Genomic DNA, 17134 nt, shown 5'->3' on the forward strand with positions numbered 1-17134 from the left:
AAAATATAGATGCCTTTTAAATTTTAGAATGGGGGTGATGTTGATTAATGGAGAAAAAACACTTTAGTAGTCAATTTTATTCCTTAAAACTTATCTTTGATCCCTAAAATTACATATTTAAACGTTTTTTTTCTTAAAAACACCAGTGATTTCAAAGTGTGTTTTTGAGACTGTCTTTGGTTCACTGCAGTTTTAAGGAGGAAATACTCAGCAATGGTGTCGACTTATGAATTTACACATGGTTTGTCTTAAAGCGTATTAAAAACACCACATAGACACATAAACAACATTAAAAGCTGGATTTTCACCACAGGGGGACTTTAACAACAATGTGAAAAGCACTGTGTAAAGTCAGTTTTATTTACATACAGTGTGCATACTATATTCTGCATAAAATCGTAAGAGTAGTAGTAAGCAATAATCCAGACCTCGATCCAGAGTGAATGCGGAGTGACGTTGGGTGGACGAGGCAGTGGCTGACTCTCTTCTGAAGCCGCTAAAGGATCGGCCTCGGACTCGGTCTCCGAGAACAAGCCCATCTTCAGCTTGATGGTCATCTGCCAGGCGTCCGCCATCTCACGCATGAACTGCACACACACGTCATGAACACAGGGTTTTCACAGCGTGTCATGCTGTTATAGTGAAAGGGATAGTTCACCCAATATGAAAATTAGCCCATGATTTACTCATCCTGAAGCCATCCTAGGTGTACATGACATTCTTCTTTCAGACGAACACAATTAGTTATATTAAAAAATGTCCTGGCTCTTCCAAGCTTTATAATGGGAGTTAATGGGTGTATTTTTTTGGAAGTCCATCAAAGTGCATCCATCCATGATAAAAGTGCATCTATCCATGATAAAAGTGCATCTATCCATGATAAAAGTGCATCTATCCATGATTAAAGTGCATCTATCCATGATTAAAGTGCATCTATCCATCATAAAAGTGCATCTATCCATTATAACTAATGATCGTTGCGACGTAAGTGAATCAATCAAACTAACTTTATCTGGACAATAACTTTATTCTAGATCTGCTGTAAAGCCAAAACACTTTACTTTAATTTCCTATTATCACTGTAAAGCTGCTTTGGAACAATCTACATTGTTAAAAGCGCTATATAAATGAAGATGACTTAACTTGACTTGACTAGGATGGCTTCAGGGTGAGTAAATCACGGCTAATTTTTGATTTGTGGGTGAACTATCCCTTTGAAGTTACCTGGACTTCGGCTCCACTGCGAGCTGCGAGAAGCCATTCCCAACACGCGATGGCCGTCTCCATGCCCTGCTCCGTGAACATCTTCAGAGGAGACGAGCAGAGATGATGCAGCAGCTGGAGATCGCAGTCTGAGACAGAGACGTTTGTGTGTGTCACTCAAACATCATGCATTCGATGCGGTCTGTGTGATGGTGTGTGTGTGTGTGTGTGTGTGTGCTACCTTTAGTGCTGATGAACAGTGCGGTCATCTTAAACATGTTTTGCATGAAGGCGTCAGAGTTTTTGGCGTCCAGAGCGTCGCTCATCTGAGAGATCATCAGTTTGCTGGGGTTCGACTCGCTGTGCGTCGCCTCGGCAAACTGCAGCATCCCAGCCACCTCAACACACACACACACACACACACACACACAATCAAATGCTCTTCTCTTGCATTACGGACACATAAACATGTCCAGGTCATATTTAAACTCAAAAACAAGAAAGAAAAAAAGGTATGAAAATTAAGCCCATTTAAATACAGATTTTTTGCATTGCGATATTATGTGACCATAAAGCACATTTTCCTCATAATGCAAAAACTAATATATATATATATATATATATATATATATTCCTTTTGGCCCTAAAAATAGACTTTTGTTATGGAAAATAATACGAATATGTTATTTTTTTATTTAAATTTTCTGTGAAAAAAGTATGTCCCAATGCAAATAAATACATTTAAATTAAAATGAATAAATAAAAAAAATATATTGATCCTTAAATAATTGGTCTTAAGAGTAAACTTTCTTTATGGAAAATAATAAGACTATATTATTTCTTATTTCCTTATTTAAATTTTCTGTGGAAAAAAGTCACATTATGTCAGAAAGCAAATAAATATTAACATTTAAATTAATTCAATTTAAATTAATAAATAAATAATAACGATTTTCTTTATAAAAAAAGGAGGAGGTATTTTCTGATTATTTTTTACAGAAAATTAAAATAAAGAAATAACGTTCCAGTCAAGTTTGATGAGATTCACTCATCAACACCCTACTGAAGCGTTTACCTCTCCGGTGTAGCGGTTCCGCAGGTTGAGCGACGCCATGAAGTTGGAGTAATCCTTCTTCACACAGGAGGGCCGCTCCGTCAGCTGGGTAACCTGGGCATGATGGGAACTGATTCAGTCTCTTCACAGTGAAAAACATCACTAATGCACATTCCTGACTCGTCCTTCGCCTATAAAGCATCAGGCGTGCTGTGAGGAGGAGCAGTGGGAATATACGGACCGATCGACTGCTATGATTAATAACATATCTGGGTCTGTAAACAGAACAAGAGTTCAACAAGACGAAGCAACTGAAAGCATTGAGTACCAACCTGAGGAAAAGCTGCCTGGGACGAGGGGGAGGGACACACGGCAGGCCACACCCACCAAACCCAGAGCCAACCAATCACAGCGCACACACAGATGAGTTAGCAGAGACGCAATGATGTAACGGCACAAACAAAGAGAATGACAAATGATACGCAAACATGCTGCAAAATTACATCAGAGCGCATACCATGCAAAAAACAACACAAAGACCAACAGGCATAACATGAACACAACAGTGCTAATGAATATTCATAAAGAGTTACTACAGGAATCATCAATATTACATCTCACATTTGATTTCAGTCAGAAATATCTGGTTAGTTTTAAGTAGGGTACTGTGAAAAGCTCAATCTGTGTAACACTCTTCACAACACACACCGTTTCGAAGAATCTTCTTTACAGCAATTCATATGGTTAATGTTTATAATGCATTATAGTCCACATTAAGGTCAAATTTGCAGTGCATTGTGGGACACAGTGCATCATGCAGTGTTATACTGAACACTATAGTAAATGTAGCAGGACATTTGGCTCAATGCATGCATAATCTCATAATAAATTGCTGTATGCATTAACTGCTAAAAGAGCTGACAAATATTTAATACATAATTACTGCAAATATTATCTTCAAAGCTGCTTTGAAACAATGTGCATAATGAAAAGATCGATAAAAATAAAACTGATTTGACCATTTAATAAACAAATAATCAGTGAAATGTGATCATGTTTAAATGATATACATAATCAGATGTTCTGTCAATCAGTTTTTGAATTTAGTGCTTTCAATATGTATCATAAATCATAAATCATCTTTCTAAAACGATTGATGTTTTTCTTCTAAAGACTGGCCACCGTCTTACCTTAATCTGCCCAAAAACCTCAGTTACCATCTCAGTAACCATCTACCGTAAGAGCACAGCATCGGTTACCGTCGGGACGTGTGTTTGTGAGCGGGACTGTGTGTGTGTGACGTGTGTATTCTCACCCCCAGCGTCGTGCTTTGACGGTTGTACCCCGCGAAGCTGAGAATGCTCTCGGTGGCCATCGCCAGACCCGTGTGCTGAGACAGACCCGACAGCCAGTTCTGGTGCTTGTTCAGATACTCCTGAGACACACACATATACATCAGAGGTTCCAGCACAAGTGTTTTCAACATTGATAATAATTAGAAATGTTTATTGAGCATCAAATCATCATATTAGAATGATTTCTGAAGGATCATGTGACACTAAAGCTGAATTTTCAGCTTCATTACTCCAGTCTTCAATCACAGGAATAAATTAGTTATATTTTTTATATATTCATATATATATTTATATATTTTCTAATATATTCACATAGAAAACGGCTATTTTGTAAGTATATTTCACAGTATTTTTGATAGCCTTGGTGAGCAGAAGACAAAAACATTAAAAATTCATACAACCCTAAACTTTTGAACGGTCATGATTAACATAAACCTTTGTATTTACATGATAATCAAAGAATACCACAGTATTACTACAGCTGACTGGTTTCCATTTAAGGATGATTAAAACTAACACTGCATCTAATTCACATCATATAGTTTGCCAAGTACCCCAGATGGTAAACTATTCCTGGTGAAAGCTAATATTACCCACAAATCCTTCTGCTACGGAAGAGGGAGAGCTGGTTCTTTTTTATTAAAAGTTAAAATCCCCCTGTAGTCAATAATTTTATCCCTTAAAACTCATCTTTGATCACCAAAATTACATATTTATGTTTTTTTTTCTGTTAAAAATAAAAACTTCATGCCTTAAAATGTCTTGAATGTAACTCTACACGCTCGCCTCATTTAGTATACGTGGTTCTATGAATATGCAAATGAGCCCCGCCTCCACTCACTCACAGCAGTTACGTAATCAGATTACTTAGTAACTATTAAAGTAACGCATTACTGTTTTAAATTTTCAACAAAATATCTGAGTTACTTTTTCAAATAAGTAATGCTAGTTCCTTTTTCACATTTATTGACTGACAGCTCTCCTGACAACATGTTGAGAGAAATAAAGTGAGGAGGTGGTGTGTGTGTGTGTGTGTGTGTGTGTGTGTGTGTGTGTGTGTGTGTGTGTGTGTGTGTGTGTGTGTGTGTGAACATGATGGCTATTGTAGTTCTAGTCTAAATGTGAACATGCATTTACTCATCTTACTTGCACGAAAACATTTAGTATTCCTCAAAATGAATAAAAACAGTAAAATGCAATTGGTTTGAGCCTCTCCTGTACAGGCGTAAATTTACATGTCCTTCCACCTGAGGCTTATGCATTTTACTTTTGTTGTGAAACGGCCTTAACGTTTGCCAAAAATCTAGCTTTTTTTGTTGTTATTAAAAAAAAAAAAGCAAGCAAGCCCAGCCCAGGTGAGAAAAAGTAACGTAAACGAAATGTAACACATTACTTTTCATAAAATGTAACTAAGTAACGCAATTGACCCTTCGCTAAGCCCTGCCCTCCTTAGTTACTGTTGCTACGCCTGACAAGCTTTCGCACCTGGCACGTCTATTACAGTATGTATGCACCGGTGTCAGACATTCCCAAGGAGATAATTAGTGATTTTTGGCGAACAGGTGAAATATCTGAGAGAGCAAGACAAAAGGGACTGCAGTATGCATTCGAGGGATATATCCACGACTTAATATGTAACCGATTAGAGAATAACTTAATCAAAATTGAAGCTAAAGCCTATAGTCCCAGCGCAAGCAGCAGCCGCCTGATACGCTGAGCATTCAAATGGGAAACACACAAATTGAGGAACAGCTATGTTCATGCACAGCAGGCTGAGTGAAATTTGAAAATAAATTATTATTAGATAATTATAAATATTTTAGGTTTCGGGAAGGGAAAAAATTCCACCCCCCAGTGCAAACTTTTAGGAGACCGGGTATCAGATTTGCACAATACGCACAACGCTTCGGCATGTTTCCCTCGCTTGAAGGCTTGCCAGACCTCCCACGCCTAGTAACGGTTGCTAAGCCACGATTGGCCTGTGGCAGCTTTCGGGCGTGGCTTAGCGAAGGGTCAATTAGTTACTTTTTTTGGGGAAATGCAATACTTTTAAAAGCAACTTTCCCCAACACTGATAGTGTGTGTGACTTGAGCTCACCTGGAGATGAGACTTGGTAACGGAGGCGGCCCACTTCATGGCCTCCTTCAAGATCTCTCCACAGCGAGCGGCAAAGTCCTTCACGATGCTCTGGACAACAAACAACATTTCAGAACACCGGAGTCCGATCGAGAGCTCATTCACGTCTCAGAGGCTCCGTCTCACCTCTCGCGCCTCATGCGTGTCCGGGACCGTTATCCTGTGCGGGGTGTCGGGGATGTCGTAGTACGGCTGATCTTTGTGGATGTCCTGTTTAACATGAGGTCAGGGTAAGTGAATGACATGAGTTATATCGGTCACGTGTGTGTGTGTGTGTGTGTGTGTGTTTGTGTGTGTGTGTACTGACGGCGCTCAGGGACAGAGACAGAGTCTGCAGGATGTCCAACATGGTCTTCAAAACTCTCCCGCTCCACAACAGGTGCGGAAAACTAGACGACAAACAAGAGATTTCACAGACTGTGTTCAAGCAATAAATATTTGACTAAAGCAGTAATACTACTGTAATAAATAATATATATTGCTATTATTATTATTACTACAATTAAATCAATTTAAATCAATTATTATTAAATGAATACAATTAAATATATAAAAATTTTACTATAGCAGTAATACTATAAAAATAATTTATTATTATTTATTTTATCATTAAATTAATATAATTAAATTCAAAAATAAATATTTTACTATAGCAATAATACTAATATAATAAAAAATAGAAAGAAATATTTGTATTATTATTATTATTATTATATTAATAAAATTAAAAATATAAATTTTACTAAAGCAGTAATACTACTGCAATAAAAATACTTAAAAAAAATTATAGTTAATAATAATGATAATCAGCAGCATCATTTTTTATATAATTATTATTATTATTACAACATCAGAGGACAAACAGTGATTTGCTAGATTTGAGCTTTTAGTTTGTTTTTGTGTTAGAGAAACAAATAGTAATATTATTATTACATTTATTATTAATCATAAGCGCAATTTTAATTATTATGAATACATAATTATTATTATTATTATTAATATTAAATTGTATAAATGATAAATCATAATAAAAGAAAAAATATATTTTACTATAGCAATAATACTAATGTAGTAAAAATACTAAACAAAAATTATATAATTATTATTATTAATAATAATAATAATAATAATAATAATAATAATAATAATTGTATTTTACAGAACAACACTAAAATTACAATACTAATATTTATGTTGGTCTACATTATTTTCAAACATGAAACTATAGAGCTTTTATTTAGGAGTAAAACTGCAGGGAGACCCAAGAACTCTTTTGTTGAGTTTATAATCATTTATAAACGATTCTCATTACAAGTTTGGGAAGACGTTTGCCGCATTTCGTCTTTTCAAAAGCATCCTAAACTCACAGCGCTTGCAGACTTTGTGTGGATATATATATTGGGGGAAATTGTTGAGTTTACATCATCAGTGATGCTTTAATATGCTGTCTAGGTAGTGAGCTCAATAGCGTTTAGCAGAAAGTTAAAGTTTACGTTTCGGCGAGTCCTGAGAGGTATTTATCCGCGACTCTGCGGATCCTCTTGTGGGTGTGGTTAAAGTTGACCAATAGAAACTGAGCATGACGCTCAAGCTCCTCCTCGTGCTCTTTAGTCTTGGGCTGAAACACAACGCAAAGCCGTTATCAATAATGAGCGATCAATACTGCACTCAGAGATCCTTCACACACTCGACTCACTTTCTCAGCCATCATCTGCAGGAAAACATCGAAGACTTTATCGCCGACACAGATCACACACTGCATCATGCCTGATGGAGATGAAGAGGCAGAGCAAGTCAGAACCAGGGCTGTGTGATGCATTCAATATTCAATATATATTTGAAATGATTTTGCTGGTTACATAATACTAAGCAACAGTTGGTTTCCTAAAGATCAAGTGATTAAACTTAAATTTTCTGAAAGAGATTCAATAACAGTGTTAGAGTTTCCATTTATTGATTTCCACAAATCATTCAATTTCAATGAATTGAGTCAAAACTCTTGATTCGATGATATAATGAATAAAAGTTCTAATACGTATAATTAATTAAAATATAATAACAAAAGTAAACATTACTGTAATTAGCACCTGTTCATATATATATACACAATTATTAAGAGTGTCATTTCTCATATCGAAATGTTCTGGTAAAAAATAATATAGGTAAATATTGCTGTTTATCATATTGGTGCATAAAAATGTCTTCTTGTGGTAAAACATTTTGAATTTTTTTACTCCACCATATGAAATTCTGTTTCTGACCTGATTTGTCTTTCTGGATGGCTTTGTCCTCGAAGTATCTGAACATCACCTGGAAGCGGTCGGCGTCGTTCGAGTGCAACATCCTGAGGAGGCCAGAGAGAGAGAGAGAGAGAGAGAGAGAGAGAGAGAGAGAGAGAGAGAGAGAGAGAGAGGGGAGAGAGAGAGAGAGAGAGGAGAGAGAGAGAGAGAGAGAGAGAGAGAGAGGAGAGAGAGAGAGAGAGAGAGAGAGAGAGAGAGAGAGAGAGGAGAGAGAGAGAGAGAGAGAGAGAGAGAGAGAGAGAGAGAGAGAGAGAGAGAGAGAGAGAGAGAGAGAGAGAGAGAGAGAGAGAGAGAGAGAGAGAGAGAGAGAGAGGATAGAACACAGAACAAAGAGAGATGGGTAAAACACACACACACACACACACTATCCACCTGCAAGTCTACTGTATTTTAGATTATGGGAGGCACTTCTGGTTTGTTTATCATAAAGGTAATTTAATCATAAAATTACTAATAAAAATTTTATGAATAAAAAAAATTTATTAATAAAAAATTACTTATTAATAAAAAAATTACTATTGTTTTGTATCAATAAAGGCAGTTACTAATAATATTACAGGTTTGTTTACTGGAAATTTGACATCACATAACTTGAATTAAAATGAACTTTTATTAACAACAGTAACGTGCAAAAACGTAATGTAAATATTCTACTCGTATTGAAGAAAAGTTTTTGTTTTTCATGAGACTTTGTGACTTCCTACTTTTTTTTCCATATATTAAGGAGTGGAAATGGCTAATAAGTCAATCAGTGCTCCTGTGCCGCCATCTACTGGTTAAAGTGGTAATTTCATGTCTTTTTTTCAAATTAAAGTGTTTGTTTGCTATGAAAGTGTTTAGTTTAAAAGATGTAGGAAAACTAACATTAAAATTGGATAATATTACGAGGTTTAAAGTGTTGGAAAAAGTGTGAAGCCTTTGAAAAGTGATTGAATTTCACTCTCAAAAGGTTGCACAAACCCTGAAATGATTAATGTAAAATTTTACTATTTCTGCCAGAACACAATAGTTACAGTTAGCGTTACTACATTAAATCCATGGTGAATGTTGGTGATTTGTGAACTGAAAAGCCTTCTATAACTTGTTCACTCATGGCACAGTGTCTCTCCTGGTGTCCACGTCAGCGCTGTTTGATCCGATATGGTTTGTAGAGTTTAAATGCTTCTCACTAGATCTTGCAGTGATATTATTAATACTGAGGCGCATTCAAAAGCTTTCTCACGGGATCTTCCAGTGCTGTGTAGTAACGGTGTAAAATAAAATGCTTATTATTGCGTTGATAGAGATTTTTTACAGTTTAACTGAAATTACTCCCATTGCTCGTGCAAACGAGGCGAGGAAAGTGGCGGATAATGAGACGAGCTGATCTAAAGAAAGTCAGAAAGTCAGAAAACAGAAAGTTCAAGCGTCTCTAACCTCATATACTCCAGCCGGTAGACAGACAGCAGGTACGTGCACATGGCGAAGTCGAGTTTATTGATGAGGGCGGCGGCTTCAGGTGACGGATCCAACAAATTAATGATGGTGCTGCGCAGTTCACTCAACTCCGCCTTCAAAAAAGGAGAATTTTGAATAAACAAGGGTTTTCCAGAATGGGAAACTAGTATATACTGTACACTACTACTGTAAAATAACATGTAGTGTGCAAGAGTCAAACAGTACTGTGCTACATAACCTCAACACGTTGCATTTTCAGTGAATGGCACCTAGTTAACTCAGAAATAAATGGGGTTAATTTGCATATTTTTATTTGTTTTTGTAAAAAGTTAATAATAAATAAGTAAATAAGTAAATAACAAGTATATTTTTTATTTATCAGCAAGTGAAAATCATCAGTCTGGTCACTTGTATTTACATTTATGCATTTAGAGACACTTTAATCCAAAAGCTACTTAGAAACAAAACAGTTAGTCAAAAAGCCAACAATATTCATAATATAAAATGCCAGATAACTTAGTAAAGTAACTCTCCTCAACAAGACAAATGATTTGAGGAATAATTAATGTCTGAAGCACAGACGATGCAGAGCGACACACATGCTTAACTTTTCACTTACTGTTAGAATTAATAGTAATTTAGATACTTAAAGCTGCAGTCCGTAACTTTTTTGGGTTAAAAATGATCCAAAATAAATGTTTGAGCAAGTTCATAACCAGCCAGTGTTCAACACTCTCTGCTTGCCGTAGCTTGATTCAAAACGGTAAGCTTGTAATAATGTGTTTAACTCCAGTGTTACTGGTGGATTTCCACGGGATATTCAAGCATGTCTTTGCGTCATTATGTCACATCTGAACACATAAAGAAGAGTCTCGGCTAGTCGGCGATGAGTGTGAGGATGCTGGAGGAGGAGATTTCTAGCCTTTTCTCACAGCACTTGATATAATTAAACTTATCAATTTGATGGCAGATCCAGAAAGGTTCAAACGACAATAACCAGCTGGAGATTCACCCGTTGTAAAACGCAAAAGACTTCGGAGAAAAAAAAGAGACTGCAACCGGCCGATGCGGAAACAAGGATAATATCAGGAGGGCATTAAATGTCACACAATGCTGATGTTGTTAACATTAACAATTTGAGAACAAAGTATAATTTGCACGGTTTGACGTGATATGAGAAGCGATCGTTAGATTTAATCGGCGTGATTTACTGCAATGCTTTTTCCCACTTAGTTGGTCAGAGCAAACGTGGATGTTACTTGTTCAGAACATTTCCCGGTGAAAATTCTTATGTCGGTCATACTTCCAAAAAGTAGAATCTGTGATTGCGAATGCCAGGATCCACACCGGCGGCGACTGACAGACGCACGTTCTCCTCAAAACATCGGATTCATCCGCGCTGTGCCGAGCCGAGGCACAACCCACGTAAAGTTGATAATTCCATGAATAACTGCAATTGCAGATTCCGAACAGAGATGGCGACAAAGAGGAAAATCTACAGACTGCAGATTTAACACAGATGTAAAACATCACTGAGACAGTGAGAGCATTTGATACCGGAGTAACCGTGTCGTTCTTCAGTGCCGAGTTGTACTGGAGTTCTGAACGCAGCGGTTCTCCACTGGGGAACGTGAGCAGTGGCGATTTAGTGGCGATTTCACACACTCCCTCGTACCATTCCTCAGGCCACAGACCTAAAACACAGGCAAACACACACTTCTGTAGAAATACCGTGAGAGAAATCCTGCTTGAGAACGCACTGAGTGTGTACGTGGTGAATTCATGTTTAAATGCTGTCAGTGATGATTTTATTTCCTTACCAGATCCTTCCACAGCAAAACCCATGACCACAGAATAGAGCCAGAAATCCCTGAAGAGCTTCTGCAGGCGCGGTTTGGCCTCCTTGATGGCAGGCAATCGGCGGGTCAGCTGCGACACATTAAACAGCAAATTAAATACTTTAAATACAAAAACATTATCAAAATGCAAGTTAAAATGGTAGTTCTTTAGAAAGATTATAGTCTACAAAAAAGCACTGTGTGCCGTCACTGTCCTTTAAAAAAAAAAAAAATTTAAATAATAAAAACACTTAAATAGAGTAATAATTATACAAGTAAATAAATAATATTTTAAAAATCAAGTAAAAAATACATTGTTACAGTGATCAATACAGTATTAGTAACTTTATCAGTTTACAGTCAACATTATTTAATATTGCACATGATCTGTTTGTCAAAAAATGATAAAAGGGAGTCCATATCATTAAAAACATTTACTTTTCTCTATTCATATACATGTTAGTTTTTCCAAAGCAAGATTAAATGACATTTATTTGATCCATTAGGAGATTATCCCATGTTAAAAGAAATCTATAAACTTACACGTACAACTAAATTTACATGGTAAATATGCAATAATCACAATTTCACTTCCAAGGAGAAACTCTCATCAGTCAGTTCACAAATCACATCAAAAACCTTTTCTTACAACGAAACATTGTTTCCTCGTTACATTTAATACAGCTGTCAGGGATATCAGTTGTCATTTAACTGGGGGTAATATAAGTCCTAAGAGGACATTTACAGCATATCTGTAGTAATTTGCACCTAGAATTAATGGATTGTGTGCATTTCAAGGGTTAAATAAAGTCAGATGTGAGGAATGTTTGAACTCGCTACTGTTTGATCAGTGAAGAGCCACTTCAAAGTCCAGCTGGGGATCGAATCCACAAACGGACGTCCACACACACACACACACACACACACACACAGAGAGATTCCAGAGGGAAAGAGCAGGTAAGAAGCTCAAACTAGCATAAAAGACTTTAAGATTTAATAAGACACTGGTGTGATATTTCAGAGATCAAGCTAAGTAAACAAAAGCTTAAGAATAATTGAAAATCACTATTGGGTGTCCCCATTAGTGTCTATGGGGGTTACGGCCCTGGATTTTGCAATGCGTATGAGCATTGAGTGTTAGATTTCCGAGTGTAATATCTGCAAGTGAAGATGTCAATCGTTCAATATTCCCATGTGTGCTTGTTTTTTTTTTTGTTCATAGGATGTGGATCTTTCAGGTTATAGTCGTAGCCTCTCTCTTGAGTAGCCCCGCTCTGGCTGGGGTCAAAGACCTCAGTTCACACTTTGAGAAGGAAAAGTTGGTGGATGCCCGTGGACTTTCTCCAGATGGAGGGAACACAGACATTGAGTCCATCCGTTGGACTTCCATCGGGAAAACACAGTCACGAATGACCTTCCTCTGGAGGGACTGGAAGATGAAGACTACTTGGACTTCGATAAGATCCTGGCGGAAGGTGAGGATGACTACAGCGAAGGCGATCACATAGATGAGATCTCCACGCCTGCTCCTGACCTTGACCTCTTCTTGGAGCCAAGTGACCCCAAAATACGGAGAGCGCGCCTGTTGCGGCTCTTCCACGGGCAAACGCGCCTCCAGCGAATCAATGTCGTCAACGGTCGCTTCGGGTGTCGGCTTTATCGGAAACTGCGCAATCGACTTAACCAGACGGACAACATTCTTCTTGCTCCTGTCGGGATCTCCATCGCGATGGGAATGATGTCCCTGGGAGCCGGACCAACCACTCAGGAACAACTCTACCAAGCTCTTGGATTTGCAGAATTCGTCAACGCCAGCTCACATTACGATAACTCGACCGTGCATAAGCTCTTCCGCAAACTCACACACAGGCTCTTCAGACGAAACTTCGGCTACACTTTGCGCTCCGTTAACGACCTGTATGTGAAACGCAACATCCAAGTACAGGAGGCTTTCCGTGCCGACGCGAAGACGTACTACTTCGCCGAGCCGCAGTCTGTGGATTTTGCCGACCCGGCGTTCCTCGTGAAGGCCAACCAGCGCATTCAGAAAATCACCAAAGGTCTGATAAAGGAGCCGCTGAAGAGCGTCGACCCCAACATGGCAGTGATGCTCCTGAACTACCTCTACTTCAAAGGTGAACCAATTCAAGCCCATTCTGGTGGTCAAAACCTAAAGTCTGAATCTCTTTAGTAAAACTAATGGTTTACCCCATTCATATGTATAGTCAGCAATCAATCCTAAAGCAAATAATCATGCACTACGTGAAATGTTTTGTGTACTTCCATTGAATGCAACATTTAATTTAGCCCGACTGAACTGACCAGCATCTTCACTAGGTTAATCAGCAAGACTTCCTCGTTGCTACTAGGCTGGTCAAACAAGCATTGTCTTTCTTGTGAATCTGGTTAACCAGCCTCAGTTTCGCACCGGAGGATCCTTTTCATAGTTTCTTGAACTAATAGCGGAAGTACCCACTTTTTGGTGTGTTCGCACTGCAGGAACTGGGAACGAATTTAATTCTAGGAACGCATTTTGGGGAACAAATGCTACCTCAGAATAGGGTTTAACCCAGCACAATAGGAACTACCAGTGACACTAAAAAGCAGTGTAAACGCACACAGTTTACTTCATGAACAAACTCCACGATGGACGTAAACAAGACATATACAGATAGCTAATGAATGTTAACAGTTCTTTTCTCAGCCTCGATGATATGTATATCGCATAACTTATACGTCTACATTCCAACACGAATCCCACGACACACAACAAAAACACAGCTCCGATCACAACGTCCTCCATTCTCCAGTTGTTGACGTCATTGAACGCAACGCTTAAATAATGTCACTGTCGGCCAGCTTACGTCACTTCAGAGTTCCTACAGCCAGTGCGAATGCAACCAGGAATATTTCCCTAGGGGAACATTTAGTTCTCTGAGAACCACCTTGGTGATCAGTTCCTATAACTAAGTTCCTGTAACTACCCGGTGCGCAAGCCCCTATTGGCTACAAGAAGTTTTGCTGGCGAACCTCATAGCTATGCTAACTAGACTTGTACCAAACAACCATAAACCAGGACAATAGGCTTTATGCCCAGCTCCACTACTTCCTGAACTTCAGCCAGCTCCTTTGTTTCCTGTCTGCCATTATTGGACAAACTGATTAATCCAGGTGTGCCTGACCTCAGTAGTCACAACAACAATAATCAGACACACCTGGATTAATCAGTTTGTCCAATAATGGCAGACAGGAAACAAAGGAGCTGGCTGAAGTTCAGGAAGTAGTGGAGCTGGGCATAAAGCCTATTGTTTTGTCTTTTCAACAGGGAAACTTGTAGATCAAAGAAGCCAATCCTGCTCACGGAAGGGCTACCTTCCTGCAGACTTCATTACCAACATTACCTAAAGACCTTGATTAGCTGGTTCGTGTGTGTTAAATTAGAGCTGGAGCAGAACTCTGCTGGAAAGTGGCCCCCCATGAGCACGATTGGACACCCCTACTTTAAACAGATTAGAAGTCAAAAGTCAAGTAGGCAAAGATAGAAAAATAGTTAAATAAATAATATTACATGCAGCTCACAAATAACACCACAGTGTCATGTTTTCACTGCCCCAACAAACGCAGGCACGTGGGAGCAGAAGTTCCCGAAGGAACTGACACACTACCGGCAATTCCGTGTCAGTGAGAAAAAGCAGGTGCGTGTTCCCATGATGCAGAACAAAGGGAGTTACCTGGCGGCGGCCGACCACGAGCTCAACTGCGACATACTTCAGCTTCCCTACACCGGGAACATCAGCATGCTCATCGCCGTGCCTCAGAAACTCTCGGGAATGAGATCCCTGGAGCAGGAGATCTCCCCAACCCTGATCAACAAGTGGCTTAACAACATGACCAACCGGTAAAGCACACTAGTCTGACCAAGTCTGCGAGGCACTTTAATGTCATTGACTCAATCACTTGAAGTGCTGGACAAAAATCTGAACTATTGTTGGTCCTGGAATAACACTCAGATTCTAGGGTTAAGGTTAGGTTTAGTTCTAAACCAATCATTTCTTAACCAATTATTTTCCTTTGATTTCAATAATATTCAGTAATATCTTCACTGACACTACAGAATGAGAACAAATCTTGAACTGAATTGAGCTGGATGATGAAACCACTGCTTGTATAGCTGAACTATTGAAGTTATTGAACTGAACGGAGTTGAATAACGACTGTCTTCTCTAGAGCTGCTTATAGATGAATTGATCTCCTTTCATAATTGATTAACTTTACACAGTTATTGAACAGAACTGAATCAACATTGAACTGACTGAAAAATGACACTATAGTCTATTTTAGAGCTGCTATAGAGCAGAATTGATCCTTATTGTCACGTTTATCACTGTAAAGCTGCTTTGAAACAATCTGCATTGTATAAAGCGCAGTACATTATGTTCAGACTATTAGTGACTAGATGTTCAGACAGAATTTGATTATGATGATTTGAAAAAAAGTCAATCCAGGAACACGTCCTAATTGGTTAAATCATTCTTCAATTGTATTCGGCAACACTTTATTTTGATATAGTCCACTTTAAACATTCTACTATAAGTAACTTTGGAGCTACATTTCAACTAACTATCATTAGATTACTAGTAGACTGTCTGCTTAATATCTGCTAACTCTTTATTGTGTTGGTCCCCCAACAGATATTCCACAGACTATAAGTAACTTGGCAACTACAAGTACACTTTTCTCCTAACCCGAACCCTAACACCCAACCATAACAGTCTACTACAGCGTACTAATACTCTAATGAGAGTTAGCTGCCATGTAGTTGAAAAGTTACTTATAGATAGTAAAATGTCTAAAGTGGACTATCAAAATAAAGTGTAACCAATCATTCTTCAGTTATATTCTAACAATCAAACTTCTCTTGTTGTGCTCGTCTCGGGCAGGACTCGAGAGGTGGTTTTCCCTCGGTTTAAGCTGGAGCAGAACTATGACTTGATTGAGCACCTGAAGGAAATGAACCTGACGGACCTGTTCACTGAAAAGGGCGACTTTTCCCCCATGACCTCCGAGAAGGTCATCATCAACTGGGTAATTGAATGACTGACACGTGCAAAACGAATGCAACTCATAGCTTGTTTCACATATCTTAGTGCACATAAGCCTGACTCTGAATTAAAAATGCATCACAAGATTTTTCACTGTTATGTTGAGAGCACTTTAGTTCGCCTACGCCTAATGTCTTACAAATACATACTCTTTGACCTTTCATTGCACCCTTCATTCCTGTAATCTCTTCTCTCTCTCAGTTTAAGCATCAGGGCACCATTACAGTGAATGAAGAAGGCACAGAGGCCGCAGCATTGACACATGTCGGATTCATGCCTTTATCAACACAGACGCGTTTTGTGGTGGACCGGCCCTTCCTCTTCCTCATCTACGAGCATCGCACCGGCTGCATCGTGTTCATGGGACGTGTGGTAGACCCTTCACAGAGTTAATCAGACACACTGACACAATACAGCCATGCAACGGCCGATGCATCACTGTATAGCAATGAAACTAAAAAGTTAGTCCAAAAAATTATATAATATAATAGTAGCCAGATATAAAGCAGATAGGAATGATGGTTGTGTTTGTTTGTCAAGTAAATTGAGTTTTGTAAAGTAATGCAGTTGTGGTCAGAGTTATTGGCACCCCTTGTAAATATGACCAAAGATGGCTGTGAAAATAAATCTGCATTGTTTACCCTTTTGATCTTTCATTCAAAAAATTCGCAAAAATTGAACCATTTATTGAAGTAAAAGAATTAAAAT

At 38.4% G+C, this 17134-nt stretch overlaps 2 protein-coding genes across 3 annotated transcripts in view; one reads left to right on the top strand and one right to left on the bottom strand.

Moving 5' to 3' along the window:
* pi4kab (phosphatidylinositol 4-kinase, catalytic, alpha b) overlaps window positions 1–17134 on the bottom strand; it is a 62442-nt gene that overhangs the window by 15552 nt on the left and 29756 nt on the right. Inside the window, exons 20-34 of one of the 2 annotated variants that reach the window (XM_079896513.1) lie at window positions 11307–11415; window positions 11044–11180; window positions 9466–9599; window positions 8011–8093; window positions 7446–7516; window positions 7243–7367; window positions 6057–6138; window positions 5876–5959; window positions 5711–5800; window positions 3573–3692; window positions 2590–2604; window positions 2279–2371; window positions 1445–1601; window positions 1225–1352; window positions 429–587 (exon numbers count right to left, since the gene is read on the bottom strand). In XM_079896513.1, coding sequence (XP_079752639.1) covers window positions 429–587; window positions 1225–1352; window positions 1445–1601; window positions 2279–2371; window positions 2590–2604; window positions 3573–3692; window positions 5711–5800; window positions 5876–5959; window positions 6057–6138; window positions 7243–7367; window positions 7446–7516; window positions 8011–8093; window positions 9466–9599; window positions 11044–11180; window positions 11307–11415 — 1587 coding nt within the window. The remainder of the gene's footprint in view (window positions 1–428; window positions 588–1224; window positions 1353–1444; window positions 1602–2278; window positions 2372–2589; window positions 2605–3572; window positions 3693–5710; window positions 5801–5875; window positions 5960–6056; window positions 6139–7242; window positions 7368–7445; window positions 7517–8010; window positions 8094–9465; window positions 9600–11043; window positions 11181–11306; window positions 11416–17134) is intronic. The other variant, XM_079896514.1, reaches the window with a different exon arrangement.
* serpind1 (serpin peptidase inhibitor, clade D (heparin cofactor), member 1) overlaps window positions 12232–17134 on the top strand; it is a 5857-nt gene continuing 954 nt past the window's right edge. The window contains 6 exon segments of the mRNA XM_079896589.1: window positions 12232–12281; window positions 12547–12695; window positions 12698–13459; window positions 14949–15222; window positions 16265–16409; window positions 16628–17134. The exon segment at window positions 16628–17134 is cut by the window's right edge and continues 954 nt beyond it. Coding sequence (XP_079752715.1) covers window positions 12548–12695; window positions 12698–13459; window positions 14949–15222; window positions 16265–16409; window positions 16628–16819 — 1521 coding nt within the window. The 5' untranslated portion in view covers window positions 12232–12281; window position 12547 and the 3' untranslated portion in view covers window positions 16820–17134.

This window comes from Squalius cephalus, assembly GCF_949319135.1.
Source record: "Squalius cephalus genome assembly, chromosome: 16".
NCBI lineage: Eukaryota > Metazoa > Chordata > Actinopteri > Cypriniformes > Leuciscidae > Squalius > Squalius cephalus.